Source organism: Salvelinus fontinalis, unplaced genomic scaffold, assembly GCF_029448725.1.
Source record: "Salvelinus fontinalis isolate EN_2023a unplaced genomic scaffold, ASM2944872v1 scaffold_0061, whole genome shotgun sequence".
NCBI classification, from domain to species: Eukaryota; Metazoa; Chordata; class Actinopteri; order Salmoniformes; family Salmonidae; genus Salvelinus; species Salvelinus fontinalis.
Genome location: NW_026600270.1, coordinates 304,328 through 321,945, shown reverse-complemented (window position 1 = coordinate 321,945; position 17,618 = coordinate 304,328). Strand labels below are relative to the sequence as shown.

The window sequence follows — 17,618 nt, the reverse complement described above, 5'->3', positions numbered from 1 at the left end:
TTACATCTAAATAATTAGCAAGCTACTGTAGGTCTATACTGCTCCTACATGGTGTAACAATACATCATGTAGATGTATATAATGAACAGACTAGGTCTATACTGCTCCTATATGGTGTAACAATACATCATGTAGATGTATATAATGAACAGACTAGGTCTATACTGCTCCTACAGGGTGTAACAATACATCATGTAGATGTATATATTGAACAGACTAGGTCTATACTGCTCCTACATGGTGTAACAATACATCATGTAGATGTATATAATGAACAGACTAGGTCTATACTGCTCCTACATGGTGTAACAATACATCATGTAGATGTATAAAATGAACAGACTAGGTCTATACTGCTTCTACATGGTGTAACAATACATCATGTAGATGTATATAATGAACAGACTAGGTCTATACTGCTCCTACATGGTGTAACAATACATCATGTAGATGTATATAATGAACAGACTAGGTCTATACTGCTCCTACATGGTGTAACAATACATCATGTAGATGTATATAATGAACAGACTAGGTCTATACTGCTCCTACATTGTGTAACAATACATCATGTATATAATGAACAGACTAGGTCTATACTGATCCTACATGGTGTAACAATACATCATGTAGATGTATATAATGAACAGACTAGGTCTATACTGCTCCTACATGGTGTAACAATACATCATGTAGATGTATGTAATGAACAGACTAGGTCTATACTGCTCCTACATTGTGTAACAATACATCATGTATATAATTAACAGACTAGGTCTATACTGATCCTACATGGTGTAACAATACATCATGTAGATGTATATAATGAACAGACTAGGTCTATACTGCTCCTACATGGTGTAACAATACATCATGTAGATGTATATAATGAACAGACTAGGTCTATACTGCTCCTACAGGGTGTAACAATACATCATGTAGATGTATATATTGAACAGACTAGGTCTATACTGCTCCTACATGGTGTAACAATACATCATGTAGATGTATATAATGAACAGACTAGGTCTATACTGCTCCTACATGGTGTAACAATACATCATGTAGATGTATAAAATGAACAGACTAGGTCTATACTGCTTCTACATGGTGTAACAATACATCATGTAGATGTATATAATGAACAGACTAGGTCTATACTGCTCCTACATGGTGTAACAATACATCATGTAGATGTATATAATGAACAGACTAGGTCTATACTGCTCCTACATGGTGTAACAATACATCATGTAGATGTATATAATGAACAGACTAGGTCTATACTGCTCCTACATTGTGTAACAATACATCATGTATATAATGAACAGACTAGGTCTATACTGATCCTACATGGTGTAACAATACATCATGTAGATGTATATAATGAACAGACTAGGTCTATACTGCTCCTACATGGTGTAACAATACATCATGTAGATGTATATATTGAACAGACTAGGTCTATACTGCTCCTACATGGTGTAACAATACATCATGTAGATGTATATAATGAACAGACTAGGTCTATACTGCTCCTACATGGTGTAACAATACATCATGTAGATGTATATAATGAACAGACTAGGTCTATAATGCTCCTACATGGTGTAACAATACATCATGTAGATGTACACTACCATTCAAATTTTGGGGTCACTTGGAAATGTCCTTGTTTTTTAAAGAAAATCTAATTTTTTCATTTATTTACCTGTTTTTGCTTTGTAATTATGGGGTATTGTGATGTCATTATGGGGCAATGTGATGTCTTATGGGGTATTGTGATGTCATTATTGGGTATTGTGTAGATTGTTGAGGGGGAAAAAATGATTGAATCAATTTTAGAATAAGGCTGTAACGTAACAAAACGTGGAAAAAGTGAAAGGGTCTGAATGCTTTCCGAATGCATTGTATATATAGGGCCAGTACTTAGTGACATCACTTCATGAAACAGAAGGTACAAATATATAACATAGTTTCACAATATCAACATTCATTGTATCAAAATATATGACAAAGCTGGAAGTGGAAACGCCAGCCCAGCCACAATCCTAGAGGTTCACTGATGATCAACCTCCTCCTTCACATCTGACTCCTAATGATCAACCTCCTCCTTCACATCTGACTCCTGATGATCAACCTCCTCCTTCACATCTGACTCCTGATGATCAACCTCCTCCTTCACATCTGACTCCTGATGATCAACCTCCTCCTTCACATCTGACTCCTGATGATCAACCTCCTCCTTCACATCTGACTCCTGATGATCAACCTCCTCCTTCACATCTGACTCCTGATGATCAACCTCCTCCTTCACATCGGACTCCAGTGATCAATCCAGAGCGTCTTCTTTTTTGGGGGAATCCCGATGGACGACGTCATCGAATAGGACGTCATCACCACCACCGCCCACAAGTTAATTGTCATTCAGGTTATTAATGGGAAGAACATTAGCAATATGTCCTGTCTGGTAACTTGTCTCGTTCAAAGGATTTACATTGGCAGGTGCACAGGGATAAACCCCATTAAAAAAACTCATTTGATCTTAAACTGCGGAAAAACTTTTGGAAGTCTTTAACTGCATCAAAGACTGTGGCCTGTGATGTTGGGACAAATGATAGTCCCTTATTATACAAGAGACAAAATCCACAAATTCTACAGCACAACGGCAGAGTCATGTCTTCAGTGTAAAACTAACAATGACTCAATAATCCTTCTGGGAATGTTTTGACGTCATAAAGTTATGGGCGAAGTTAGAAAGTTGGCTGTCAGAAGTACAGTTATACAATATAAAATTACTTTTAATCTGTCTGACTGTATATTTCAAAACATGGCATTTGAGGGTGCAGTGAGATACCCCAGAGTTGGACGATACTTTTCTCATAAATCATATTAAATATTATACTTAATTAAACCTGGAAATCAACCAATACTCTGTTGTTAATTCAATAGAAAGGCCAAATGCTTTATTATCTAAAAGTTGAAAGTGACGGAGAGAAATAAAATGGTGCTGATGCTGGAGACTGACAGAGAATGGAAGTTAATGGAGATGGAGGTGTGTCCTAGTGGGTCTGGGCAGGTGTGATGTAGCTAATGGAGATGGAGGTGTGTTCTAGTGGGTCTGGGCAGGTGTGATGTAGTTAATGGAGATGGAGGTGTGTTCTAGTGGGTCTGGGCAGGTGTGATGTAGTTAATGTTTCTATGACATTGTTTGTATGTGTATGTTTTGTATTGCTTAGAAAATATCAAATAAAATGTTAAAACATTTCCAATGCAAAGTAACACCTCATAGTTCTATTTTTGGAGTTATTACATTAAACCAATCAGAATTTAGAAGAATGCCAAAGTCAGGTGTGAAGTAATATGGAGGACCAGCCTATTCCCTATGATGTAAACTACAACAGAAATAACTTAAAATGTATAACTTTAAATTAAACCAATAATTTGCACTCATGACTTGAGTGATTAAAGTAAACCACAGTTTTGTAAATACATAATACCATCTAACCAAATATCAAAGAATGTTAGCTATATGCAGTTATCTTATTCAGCCAGCTAACATTAGCTATATGCAGTTATCTTAGCCAGCCAGCTAACATTAGCTATATGCTGGTATCTTAGCCAACCAGCTAACGTTAGCTATTTAGGCAACTAGCTATTAGCCTAACCAGCGTAGCCAACCAGCACGGTTATGGTCAGCGAGACCAACTACTGGAGAAAAAGTTACAAAACTCCCGCAGTCTAATTCACAGAAAATGTGAAGCTCCAGTTCCATTTATTGTATTCAGAGTCTTTCTTATTAGATAAATAAGTAATAAGAGCTAAGACACTACAATGGCGACGAGGATGATTACCTGCAGTGTGCATCACGAATGCAGATGGAGCTCGTAGGAAGAGAGGAAGATTTTGACCCTGTAGCACAACAGCTAGCAAGCAGTGACGACGAGGGGAGAGCTAACGAGAACGAGGCGGCAGATCAAAGACCCGTGGAGCCTGAGGTAAAGAGAATGGCTAGCATCGGGAAAATAGATGTGTTTGAGGACACGCAAGAAAACTGGGCAACTTACATTGAACGACTGGAACAGTACTTCATTGCAAACGACATTGCTGATAACAAGAGAGTACCAGCGTTGTTGAGTTTAATTGGCCCAAAAACGTACAGTTTGCTAAGAGATCTGACTGCCCCTCTGAAGCCCTCAAATAAAACATTCACAGAGATTGTGGAGATATTGCAAAATCACCTATCACCTAAACCACTCCTCATCGCGGAACGTTTTCGTTTCCACAAGAGAGATCAGAATGAGGGGGAGGGTGTTAGTAAATATGTAGCAGAGTTGAAGAAACTGTCTGAACATTGCCAGTTTGGAGAGAACCTAAATGACACATTAAGGGATAGATTTGTTTGTGGATTGAAACATGAACACATTCAAAAACGTTTGCTCACAGAATCAGATCTCACGTTTGCAAAGGCTGTTGAAATTGCTGTGACTATGGAAATCGCGACGAAAGATGCATTTGAGTTGCAAAGTAAAAGAAATACTGACCTATCACAAACTTCCCTGCACAAGTTTTCGCGCAGCCGACAGCGCCCCCGTGTGGCCGATAAATGCAACAGGTGTGACAGAGATGGTCACAGAGCAGAGGACTGCCGTTTTAAAGACGAAATTTGTCACAAATGCAGTAGAAGGGGGCACATTCAAAGAGCATGCAGAGCAAAATTCAGTCACAACAGGAAAACTGAGAAAATGAAAGGGTCTGTGAATGCACTAGCAGAGAACAGTGGCAGTGATTCAGATGAACGAGTAATTGGTACAATGGAGTTAAACACAGTGACTTCTCCCAGCAGTAGCATAATATGGGTGACACCAGATATCGAAGGCAAACCCCTCAAAATGGAGCTGGACACAGGATCTGCAGTGTCTATAATTTCCACTACCGTCTACAATGAGCACTTCAAGGCTATGAAGCTGAAGAACACAAATGTGTTGCTGAAGACCTACTCAGGAGAGAGATTGAGCCCAATGGGGGTGTTGCAGGTCAGAGTGAGGTATGGGGAGCAAACACAGCAGTTACAGCTGTATGTGGTGCCTGGAACTGGCCCCCCATTATTTGGCAGGGAATGGCTTTCAAAAATAAAGCTGAACTGGTGTGATTTGAAAATGCTCCACACGTTCCAGTCCAAAGAGAAGGACACAGACCAGACACTGGAACACTTGCGGAAGAAATACAGCACAGTTTTCAGTGATCAGATGGGAACAGTAAAAGGCTTCACAGCTAAACTTGTACTGAGAGATGACGCAACCCCAAAATTCTGCAAAGCCAGATCTGTTCCATACTCCCTGAGACCAAAGGTGGAAGCGGAAATCGATCGCTTGCAGGATACAGGGATCCTGACGAAAGTGGACAGAAGCGAATGGGCCACACCCATAGTTCCTATTGTGAAGAAAGACGGGTCTGTTAGAATGTGTGGGGACTTCAAGGTAACTGTGAATTCAATGTTGCATGTGGACCAATACCCCTTGCCACGTCTGGAGGACATCTTTGCTGCACTAGCTGGTGGGAAACACTTCAGTAAAATCGATCTGAAACAGGCTTACCTGCAGCTACCGGTTGAAGAGAGCTCCAAACAGTACCTGACAATAAACACACACAAAGGTCTATACAGGTATAACCGCCTGGTTTTTGGCATTGCATCGGCCCCAGCCATTTGGCAACGAACTATTGACCAGATTTTGCAAGGAATCCCAGGAACCCAGTGTATCCTGGATGACATGATCATAACAGGACGCACCGACAAAGAACACCTGGCTAACCTGGAAGAGGTCCTGAAAAGACTGAAAGAATATGGTCTACAGGCAAACTTACAGAAGTGTGAGTTCTTCAAAGACAAGATTGTCTTCTGTGGACATGAAATTGACCGCAATGGATTGCACAAAACACAGGACAAAATCGAGGCAGTGGTACAGGCACCACGACCACAAAATATCACAGAAGTGAGATCTTTTGCGGGACTGATCAATTACTACAGAAGATTCCTCCCAAACCTTTCAGCAGTACTCCAGCCTCTAAATCAGCTCCTGGAAAAGAATAGGACATGGCGGTGGACAGAACAGTGTGAAAATGCATTTCTGGAGGCAAAACGGCTCATCACATCTGAACAGGTCCTGATGCATTACGACCCTGAACTGCCAGTGAAGTTGGCTTGTGATGCGTCCCCTTATGGCTTAGGGGCCGTCCTTTCACACACACTGAAAGATGGGTCAGAGAGGCCAATTGCATTTGCATCACGAACATTGAATGATGCAGAGAAAAACTACTCACAAATCGACAAAGAAGCACTGGCGCTAGTGTGGGGCGTCAAGAAATTCCATGCATACCTATATGGCAAGCGTTTCACACTGGTTACGGATCACCAGCCGTTGCTTTCCATTTTCAGTCCAAAGAAAGGCATTCCGGCAATGACAGCAGCCAGGTTACAGCGATACGCCTTGTTCCTCGCCAGTCATATGTATGACATTGAGTTTAAGCCGTCGTCCCTCCACACAAATGCAGATGGATTATCCAGACTGCCGTGTAGAAGAGAAAGACAAAGGAGTGTGGATGCAGTGGACATTTTCCATACCGCTCAGCTCGAGGCACTACCGGTCACAAGCACAGTGATCAAACAGGAGACAAGGAAAGATGTGACCTTGTCAAAAGTGTACACCTACACCATGTCAGGATGGCCAGCTACTGGCAGAAAGGAGCTGACTCCGTATTTCCAGCGGAGAAACGAAATTACAACGTACCAAGGATGTTTGATGTGGGGAATGAGAGTCATGATACCCCAGAAATGCCAACATCAGGTTTTGCAGCAACTACATGAAGGTCATGTTGGAATTGTCAAAATGAAGCTGCTCGCAAGGAGCCACTTCTGGTGGCCAGGTCTGGATCAACAGATAGAAAATATGGCAAAGAACTGTAGCGGATGTTTGGAAACCCTTCACATGCCTGCTCCTGTTCCAGTCCACCCTTGGGAATGGCCCACAGAGCCATGGCAGAGAATTCATGTGGACTACGCTGGTCCCTTTGAAAAGCACATGTTTCTGGTTATAGTTGATGCCCATTCCAAATGGCCAGAGGTGTTTTGCACTGACTCCTCCACCTCAGCTCAGACGATAGAGTGTCTCAGAACAACGTTTGCACGCTTCGGATTGCCGCTGCAGCTAGTAAGTGACAACGCGCAAGCTTTTGTAAGTGACGAGTTTACAAGATTCATGTCAGTAAATGGAATCAAACACTCAACCTCAGCTCCGTACCACCCTGCCACCAATGGGCTGGCAGAACGCTTTGTGCAAACCCTAAAGCAAGGACTCCGGGCAGCAAAACGAGATGAAGGGACTTTGCAAACAAAACTGGCCAAGTTCCTGCTCTCCTACCGAAACACCCCACATGCCACGACAAATGAAAGCCCAGCCGCACTGATGTTCGGGAGGCCTCTCCGCACACGGCTGGACCTCATGAAGCCTAACAGGCGTAATGAAGTGCTGAACAAACAAGCCAAGATGCTCTCCGGTGGCCGGGAGCGCCATCTCCAAACAGGACAGGAAGTGATGGTGCGAGACTACAGAAGAGGAGGGAAATGGACAAGAGGGACCGTACATACACAAACGGGACCCAGAACTTACCAGGTTCAAGTGAGCCCAGACATAATGTGGCGGCGTCACATTAACCAAATGCATTCCACGGAAAACAGCACAACAATCGAGAAAGAACAGGCACAGAGAGTTCCTGAGAATGACACACAGGGAACTGTAGAGGACGGTGGAGCAGTAAAGAGACCCCAGGCTGAAAGAAGGGAACGTGTTGATGAAGGTGCTGCTATAGCAGAAGCTATAAGGGAGCAAGCACACACTGAGGATGTTCAGGAGCCTCCAGAAAATCCTAGGCGCTACCCAGAACGAAGGCACCGTCCACCAGACAGACTGGACTTATAAACAAACAAACAAAAACTAACTGTTCAAGTTCAAATTAAAAGATGCAAAATAACTATAACAAGTTCTGGGAAGTGTTTCAGTTGGGGGTTGGTAAAAGTAACTCTGATTGTATAAAAGAAGGAATGTTATGTTCTGTTAATTACTGATGTCCCCTTTAAGAATGGAGCACCCTTGGTCATGCGCAGTGTTGTTCGATGTTATTCTGGCTCTGACTGATTCCAGTAAAATGTGAAGCTCCAGTTCCATTTATTGTATTCAGAGTCTTTCTTATTAGATAAATAAGTAATAAGAGCTAAGACACTACAGAAAACATGCTGAAAAGTAGTGATGGGGAAATATAGATCCTGAAGCATTGGCTCTTTCCAGCCAATTGTGTCAAAAATAGGTGCATTACTCAAAGCTTTGAGCGACACAGAATTTAGAACAGCCAAATTTTATAGATGAAGTCACACGCCGTTGCAGCGTAGCCATTATGTCATATATTAAACCAATGGCCGTGTTCGAGAGCATCAACTCCATGCTGCGTTGTGGGTAAACGATGATTGGCTGACTGATTTATAAATAATAATGAGTAGTTATTTATGATGTAAGGTGATTTGTAAATTAGTCAGTCAGCAGCCACCTGCACTGTCGGCTGCAATGTCGAACGAGCCCAATACCAAACCAATCAGGTGTTCGACGAAATGATTCTTCAGCCGTCATTGATCACGTGCTGCTGATAAAGTGACACTGCTTTGAATTATACCGCTTAGCGACTTCAATACATGCCTCATAGCTCCAGTCTCAAACTTAACCCCGTTCCTGCTGAAGAAGAGAAGGTCTGCTGGATGGAGAAAGAAGCTCTCGAGGAAGGGGAGGAGGCTGTTACAATACAAAAACAAGTAGAAGGTGAGGCTGTTACAGTGAAATAATTATTCTTGAAGAATATAACAAATGCCTCATGAGCTTAGTTCAACTGTTTACCCCATCAGAACCCCAAAAAATGTTTTTTTACTCCAATGTTTAGAAACAATGTAAATCAACACTGTATAGCCTCAACAAGGTTAAAACTATAATGTTGATACCATGGATAGTCAGTCTTTGCATCCATAGGTCTGTCTATGAATTTGAGAGTAGTTACATTTCTCCAGCCCCATCCATCATCTTATTACCAAAACAGTGGTGGAATTACAGCTTGGTTATTGGTTGACTGCAGATTGGTTGATTGATTGTTGAGTGGCTTTTTAAAGGGGAAACCTAGTTTTTAAACAAACAAAATGGCTGCCCAGAGTCCTGAGCTGTGTTAGAATACTCATACTAACTGTACTATTTGTGATGTTAATAGAGTATATAGTCTGCTTATTGGTCATAGTATGATGTAGTTAGTATGCCAAAAGTTCCCGGATGTCGTACTAAATTCGCCAAAATAGGACGTATACACGCAGTACTTTAGGGCCCATAATGCAATTCTTCAGGAAATGGTTGTGGCTTCAACGTTTTCAGATTTGAAGAAAATGGGGGAAAATATGCAGCCAAAGTCCAACGAGAGAGCGGATACAAAGGAACTTTAAATAACTATGACAAATGTTGAGCAATGTAATAAAGTAATGCCTTTTCAAATAAGTTACGTTACACGTTATGTTAGCTACACTGTCCTTACAAAACGCATAGCATATCTTTACAGCAGTATGTACCAGTATGTGAGCTAGCTAACTAACGTTAATTGGCTACTTATACATCAAACTTGCCATTATAGTAACTATATTCTAACTCCCAAATGTTTATTGACTTGATTATTCATGTCATTCTTAGCCAAGGGGTCGTGTGCTTTGTTAATTCAGGTGCGTAAATTCGCTCTCGTTCTCTACTAATACTGATGAATTTAATAACGCTCAACACCCGTTGAATATGGCCGGTGTCAGTAAACATCTGCAAAAAAGCTCACATTAAATTGTTGCCAGCAGCACAGTTAGTCACCAACGCTCTGAATAACATGAAAACAGCCTAACCAGCTCTGCTAGGGCAAGTAAAATGGTAAGAGGGAGGTTTTCTCTGATTTGTGTCTAGCAAGCTATCCAACGTTAGCCAGTTAGCTTGGGTGCTTTACTGTCATTGTGAGGTCAGAACGCTTGGATCGACCCTACTCCTCAGCCATATAGTATTTGTTTACAAACAGTAGCGTTATACGAGCTTATGTTTTGGTGTCTGGTAGGGGAAATACGGTTAAAACATTTGAGGCATTTATAAGTTATATTCTTCAAGAATCAATGGTTATATAGTAAATGGGTCTTTCTACAACTGCCAGTGTAGATTTCCTGTGGGGGTCAAATTGTTACAGCTATTGATAAGTCATTGAATAATATTCTGGCAATTCTTTTCATGCCATTACCTTAAAGGCGAAAGATTGTCTTGTCTTAGCAAGGTGTTGCTCAAATAATCTTAGCTGCTAATCGCTAGTTAGCGGGCTAGCTAGCTTGCTAAATGTATTAAGAGTCCGAGCAAACGTAGCTAGCTAATACTGCCTGTTACCAATGCTGGTGTAAGCCTAGATAAGCATGTTTGTGCAGCGGTATCTTATCAGAGAGGAGTAAACGAAGTATGAATATGTTGGCTAGCTAGCCGGCTACATGAAGTAAAAAACAACATGTAATGTAACATCTAATTAGGGTCAACTGGAAACACTGACCAACACTTTGGTTCCTACCATGTCTTCTTCTCTGAGGTTTATTGTCAGACTACACTCATCAGGTGTATTGCTGCCACCTACTGTACGGGGTTGTAAAAAATAACCAAACTACCCTGAATTTCAAACAAAAATGGTACTATTCAGATCCCTACACAGGTTCAGGAACCCGGGAGGGGTGGAACGTCTTCATTCAGGACTCCCTGTAACATTTAGTCTGAAGTCCTGGAGATCCAGAAATCTATTTGCCGCCTTCACAATGATGTCTAGCTTCTTAGATGTTTTATTAGTTTATTATTAATGCAATGTATCACTGCGGCAGTGAGGGCAATGCAAACACAACTTTGTTGTAGAAACTCCTCCAAGCTAATGCGGAAACTGCTAGTTTTGGACGAAGGTTACTAATAATTTATTAATGCAATTTATCACTTGCTCTATAAACACAACAATGTCCACCTTCTACACTATTAGTGTGTTGGGATCCTTCTCCTGCATGGCTTCACTGCAGACTGTGGGATATGAACTACCTTCTCCTCTCTACTCACTCCTTCAGCTATTTTCACTCCCTCCACATAGGACACCTGCTGGATGGGCCTGATCCTAGCTGCTGTGACATCCTTCATCCGTACAGGGCACTCCAGAAACTTGGGAACGTGATTCCCATCACAATTACAACATGCTTCATCTGACTACAACATATTTCTTCCTTCGACAAGCACTTGCCACATGTCCAAACTTTTTTACAATTGTAACACTGCAGCGGCTTCTGTATATCTCACTTACCCAGATTTTACATAAGATGGGAGAACCACTTCACCAAACCACAGTAAAACCTTCCGTCTATCATTCGTTTTAATCAACGTGCGTTTACCTGAAATGTTTAACCTAAACCACACAAAGCTTTCTCCTTTTTGCGCTGTTGACACACAATCAGAATCATACCGCTCCTGGTCACTCGAACCGATTCCACTTTACCCAATTCATCCTTCACCATCTTTGAGACCGTTAACAGGTCACCCACAAAGACATCCTTGCTGATGATTCCCACTCCGACCCTAAACTGCTGTTCATTACCAACTTTAGCCCTTTTCACTCCACTGTTCTTCACCATCCTCCACTCAGTCTCACCAACTGTACTCACGCCAAGAGAATCACACAATGCTTCCTCCATTGCTCCTCCAGTCATCCCTGGACTCCCTCGCTCTTTGCTGTGAAAGATGAGTTTGTGTTCTCAAAGTAGCATCTATATTGTTGTCATTCCATCTCTATTGTTGTCATTCCATCTCTATTGTTGTCATTCCATCTCTATTGTTGTCATTCCATCTCTATTGTTGTCATTCCATCTCTATTGTTGTCATTCCACCTCTATTGTTGTCATTCCATCTCTATTGTTGTCATTCCACCTCTATTGTTGTCATTCCACCTCTATTGTTGTCATTCCACCTCTATTGTTGTCATTCCACCTCTATTGTTGTCATTCCACCTCTATTGTTGTCATTCCACCTCTATTGTTGTCATTCCACCTCTATTGTTGTCATTCCACCTCTATTGTTGTCATTCCACCTCTATTGTTGTCATTCCAGCACATCTGTTGCTTCACCAACTTGTTATCCCTTTCGTCTGCACTACTTGCTGTCATTTCCCTTCCTGATTTCCCTCTCTTGGATGTCTCCACCATGCTCCTACTCTGCCAGTAATTCCTCCCTGGTTTATTAATTGGTAGTCAAACAACAATATATTCAAGGTGCTGCACATTCTATTCCAAATCTAGAATTAGAATCGTCATTATGTTTCCATTATTTCAACAGTTCACCAGTTAACTAAACCTATAATGTGGACACCAAGGATGTGGATACCAAGGAACTTGAAGCTCTCAACCTGCTCAACTACAACCCCTTCCATGAGAATGGGGGCGTGCTCAGTGTTTAGTCCCAGGGTCCTTAGCTTAGTGATGAGCTTTGAGGGTACTATGGTGTTGAACACTGAGCTGTAGACGATGAATAGCATTCTCACATGGGTGTTCCTTTTGTCCAGGTGGGAAAGTGCAGTGTGGAGTGCAATAGAGATTGCATCATCTGTGGATCTGTTGGGGCGGTATGCATATTGGAGTGGGTCTAGGGTTTCTGGTATAATGGTGTTGATGTGAGCCACTACCAGCCTAACAATAACATAGACCTACTGTAGGACCCATAACTTCACCTAACAATAACATAGACCTACTGTAGGACCCATAACTTCACCTAACAACAACATAGACCTACTGTAGGACCCATAACTTCACCTAACAATAACATATACTTACAGAAAGGTGCCTATATTGGAGACAACATATGACAATTGTTGTTCACTTGACTGTCTTAAGACAAGTGTCAAATAATGAACATTCATTACAGACGTCATTGTTTGTACAACATCATGGCTACGCTGTTGGCATCACCTTTTACAGTGGATTTCTGCTGTTGTAGGCCTTAAACCACCTATCTGACTTTTTGTTCACACAGGAGAGAGACGTGACTGTCGTGGATCCTCTGGGGGGCCTCAACAACCTCATGATGCTGAAGAGGCAGAGAAGAGTCTCTCCACATCAGAACACCTCAAACACCAGCAGAGACCAACAGGGAAGAAATCTCATTGCTGCTCTGACTGTGGGAAAGGTTTCAAATATTCATCAGACCTTAAAATACACCAGAGAACACACACAGGAGAGAAATCTTATAGCTGTGATCAATGTGGGAAGAGTTACATTACATCTAGTGTTCTGACTTCACACCAGAGAACACACACAGGAGAGAAACCTTATAGCTGTGATCAATGTGGGAAGAGTTTTACTACATCTAGCTCTCTGACTCTACACCAGAGAACACACACAGGAGAGAAATCTTATAGCTGTGATCAATGTGGGAAGAGTTTTACTACATCTAGCCAGCTGACTTCACACCAGAGAACACACACAGGAGAGAAACCTCATAGCTGTGATCAATGTGGGATGAGTTTTACTACATTTAGCTCTCTGACTGTACACCAGAGAACACACACAGGAGAGAAACCTTATAGCTGTGATTGATGTCAGATGAGTTTTACTACATCAAGCAATCTGATAAGACACCAGAGAACACACACAGGAGAGAAGCCTTATATCTGTGATCAATGTGGGATGAGTTTTACTACATCAAGCCATCTGATAAGACACCAGAGAACACACACAGGAGAGAAATCTCATAGCTGTGATCAATGTGGGAAGAGATACTCTGATAAAAGATCTCTGATCAAACATCAGAAAATACATACATGAAGAAGTTGTTTCATGATATCAATGACATAATGTCACAATGTAGAATGTTTTAACATTGTAGTAGGAGTATTTTAATGATGTCACAATGTAGAATGTTTTAACATTGTAGTAGGAGTATTTTAATGATGTTCTACCTTATCGTTTGCCCTGTTCAATTGATTGCAGCATGATATGGATATTAGCCTCAGGGGAAAATCCAGGCTCTGAATTGAAAGAGTATTATTTAACATAAAGTGACTAACAAAGAAAGAGCTGTGTTACACTTACTGCGTTGGTGACCCACTTTAATCAAAATGCAGCACTTCAAAATGTAGCTAACTGTTTTCTACAAGTTGAAAAAGCTGCTTGTTTAAAAAAATACATGTAATATGATACTTGTTGCAGATGTTTGTGTATATACACACATGAAAGCAGTATAATAAATTGTACTAATCAATTTTATTAACAATCTGACATCACTCCAGTATTTCTTGACAACATTCAAATGCTAATTGTCTTTATTCCACTACTGAAGAAGCATGACTCAAATCACCTCATATTTCAAACATTCAGCCTGACAAAAGATACATGTTTTATTATTCCATGCCTCACCCTTAAGTGAAGTATTGCCAATACATATTAACAAAGGGGTGTACATTTGGTTTTGATTTTCATATTTACAATTTATGTAACATTTAGTATTCATAATTATTTATGCAACCAGCTGACCGTTTTTGGGAATAATTATATTGACAATGTTGCCCTTCTTTTAGAATTTCAGGGTTCATTCTCAGATGTGCTAACTCAAATGCATGACATTGGGGACTGGGCCCGATCCAACATGACTATCGAGTGAACCCTGAAAAGAGAGAGAGATGTAAGGTGGAAAGTTACTACGGATATTGCAGGAGTTGGTTGCTGATTGTCTCAAGGGTGGGCAGTCAACAAGTTTTGCGTTTAGCCAGTGCATTGCCATGGATCACTATTTATTTTGAGTGCACGTTTTTCCGTATTGGAGATGGGTTTTGTTTGGGCTCGTTTCAAGGGAAAGAGAGTTCTAGAAGCTAGTTAGTTTTAAGTTTCTTTGTGGGAAAAATAAATATTGTTTTTAATTGTTAGACAGACACCATGTTTATATTGTAGAAGGTGAAGCATTGTAGTTGATTATAATGTGAAATGGAAGTTGTTTTCTGTTGGTGGTAAGCATTTTCTTAAGGTGTTAGTCTTTTATTTTCCATCTATGTTTTGAGGTTGGACTTTAGCACGTATAGCTCGTTAGCACGTAGGGCGCACTGATTGGTGTCACCTCGTTAGTCAGTATGTGTTACACCTGTGCTGGCTTTTCCATCTCGTTAGTGCGAAGGTGTTTCACCTGAGCTCGTCCACGTTCTATTTAAGAGTGTCTGGCCCAGTCCCCCATTTATCTTAATAGATGTGGAGAGTCAACACCTTTAGTTGCTCCACCTTTTTGGTTTGCTTCCTGTCTTTAAGTTTGGTGTGGGTTTTTCTTTTGTTTGCCTCTTCTTGGGCAGATTTAGTGGGTCTCATGGTGGGTGTCTTTTAGGTCCCAGTTGTTGTTACTAGTCAACTTTCAGTGGACACAGAGCAAAACTGCAACATTATGTTATAATACTTTTATTGGATCAAATGTTTGTTTTATGCAACAGAATAGAGGGTTCTTAGAACTATAGTGTCTGTGTTCTACTGAGGATGGGCCTCTGGGAGAAAACACTGACAGGAGATTTACAATGTCTTTTGGGTGATAAAACCTAAAGAGACCGCATTCCAGAGCATGAGTTAATGTTTCTGTTCTATATGGTACCAGGGAGAGATGACCCCAGGGCCAGACCCTGGTCTCTACACAAAGAATACTGTTTTTACAGCAGATACAGCAGATTCTTTCATACAAATCTTAACCTTGTGACCCGTTCTGTACATCTGTTGTTCGTCATGTAGTTTGAAAGGGGTGTATCTTGGCTATAAAAGACCTTTGTACTTTTGTCCTGTGGGTCAACCAGCCATAATTATCGTAGAGCACTCAAATGATTCACTTTGTATGTGTGCGTCTTCTTGACCTGCTCCCTTATTAATAAGTGAATAAAGATTTAGTTTAAGAATATCTCTGACTTGTGTGATAAGTTTGTCTCATTTGATATGAAAGAAATTAACCACATTTGGGGATGTTAATCTTAACTTGGTGACGCTTCTGATGACCTGGGTAAATGTTGCTCCAGGGATCGCTCTAACTTGGGATCTCAGGGAGACCACACTTTGGGAATGGAGCAGATAGACCCACCTCTGATCTGAGAGGCAGCGAGCCGAGTGGATACCACATCTCAAACCTAGTTTTAAAAAGAGGTGAACGAACCACGCAAAGTGTAGTTTTTATAAAAGCCTCGTAGGCTCTGAGTGTATATTCCTGTGTGAGGGGGGCACCTTGGAGGTGTAAACAGGAGGCTCTGAGTGTGTATTCCTGTATTTTACCAGTATGGGAGGAGTTGCTAGATTTATTGAATAAACCTTTTTCCATAAAGTTAGTGAACCAAGGTGGCTGACCAGCTGTTGATGTTGAAGAGCCCGTTCACTAGATTATATGTCACAGTGAGAGAATCACCTGAAAGACACACATCGCCATCTGCTGACTCGAGTTGGTATCGCAGTTGAGAAAATACTTTCAGACAAAAAGCTAAAAAGAAAAATAACCTTTTGGGGTTCATATTTTAAACTCCCTGTCCTCCCTCCCTCCATTGTAAAAACATATTTTAATAATAATAACAATATTGACAATATCGATTTAAATAAATCATTGATTATTTAGTGGCACCACAAATATGAATTAATATTTACAAAGCAATTTACCAAACCAAACACATTACAAAATTGCAACATTTCTGCAGACATGTCAGAGCATAATAAATAATACATTTACTTTGTATAGTGCTTTTCAAGACATTAAAAAATATATAAATAATGATGTACAATAAAAACAACATACATTAAAAATGAATCATAGGTAAACTAACAATATTGTAGACTTGATGCTAAATACAGATTTTTCAGCTTTTAGTGTGTATATCGTATCCACTTAGTTATGTTAGGAAGTTTGCCATCTTTATGACCGGCCCTGGTAACTTCACCCCAACTGCTCTTATCCCCAGAACACAGTAACTTAACAACATAAGTGTTTTTCTGACATTTTTGGGGAAATTTAAGGGAAAATAAAAAATACAGCCCTAGCAGGATGATGTCCTCACCCCTGCCTCGCCTCTCCACCTCTGATAGTCCTTGAATTCTCTTTTTGTCTATATCCATTCCATGGACTTGATTCATTCATGAGAAGATCTGAAAAGATCATTTGCACACATTTGTATGCTAATAGATTTCAGTTTGTATTGACTGCTATGTAGGTTAAATGTACACTTCAAATGCAGCTGTCCTACAACAGATATGTACCTTCTTCTTGATCCCAATTGCATTGTGTCCATGTTCTGTCCTATAAGAATTTCAAAGGAAGAGAAAATGTGTCAAAGAATATTCTTACAAGCATCAATATATATATATATATATATATATATATATATATATATATATATATATATATATATATATATATATATATATATATATATATAAAATAAATATTGAAAGATAAATGGCATCGACATACCATGTAATGTAAAATAGAAGAACATATTGGAGAAAGCACTAG

General features: G+C 40.5%; 1 protein-coding gene and 1 long non-coding RNA gene across 2 annotated transcripts; one reads left to right on the top strand and one right to left on the bottom strand.

Moving 5' to 3' along the window:
- The first annotated feature begins 8,709 nt into the window (after positions 1 to 8,709).
- LOC129842701 (gastrula zinc finger protein XlCGF71.1-like) lies at positions 8,710 to 14,632 on the top strand. Its single transcript, XM_055911330.1, has 2 exons — positions 8,710 to 8,864; positions 13,140 to 14,632. Exons 1-2 carry the CDS (start codon positions 8,741 to 8,743, stop codon positions 13,700 to 13,702), a joined length of 687 nt encoding a protein of 228 aa, XP_055767305.1. The 5' UTR covers positions 8,710 to 8,740; the 3' UTR covers positions 13,703 to 14,632.
- A 779-nt stretch (positions 14,633 to 15,411) lies between these two features.
- On the bottom strand, positions 15,412 to 17,448 carry LOC129842707 (uncharacterized). Its single transcript, XR_008757669.1, has 2 exons — positions 17,363 to 17,448; positions 15,412 to 17,251 (listed from the first exon to the last, which is right to left on the bottom strand). It is a non-coding gene; the product is annotated as an uncharacterized LOC129842707 (long non-coding RNA).
- Between the last annotated feature and the right edge of the window lie 170 nt (positions 17,449 to 17,618).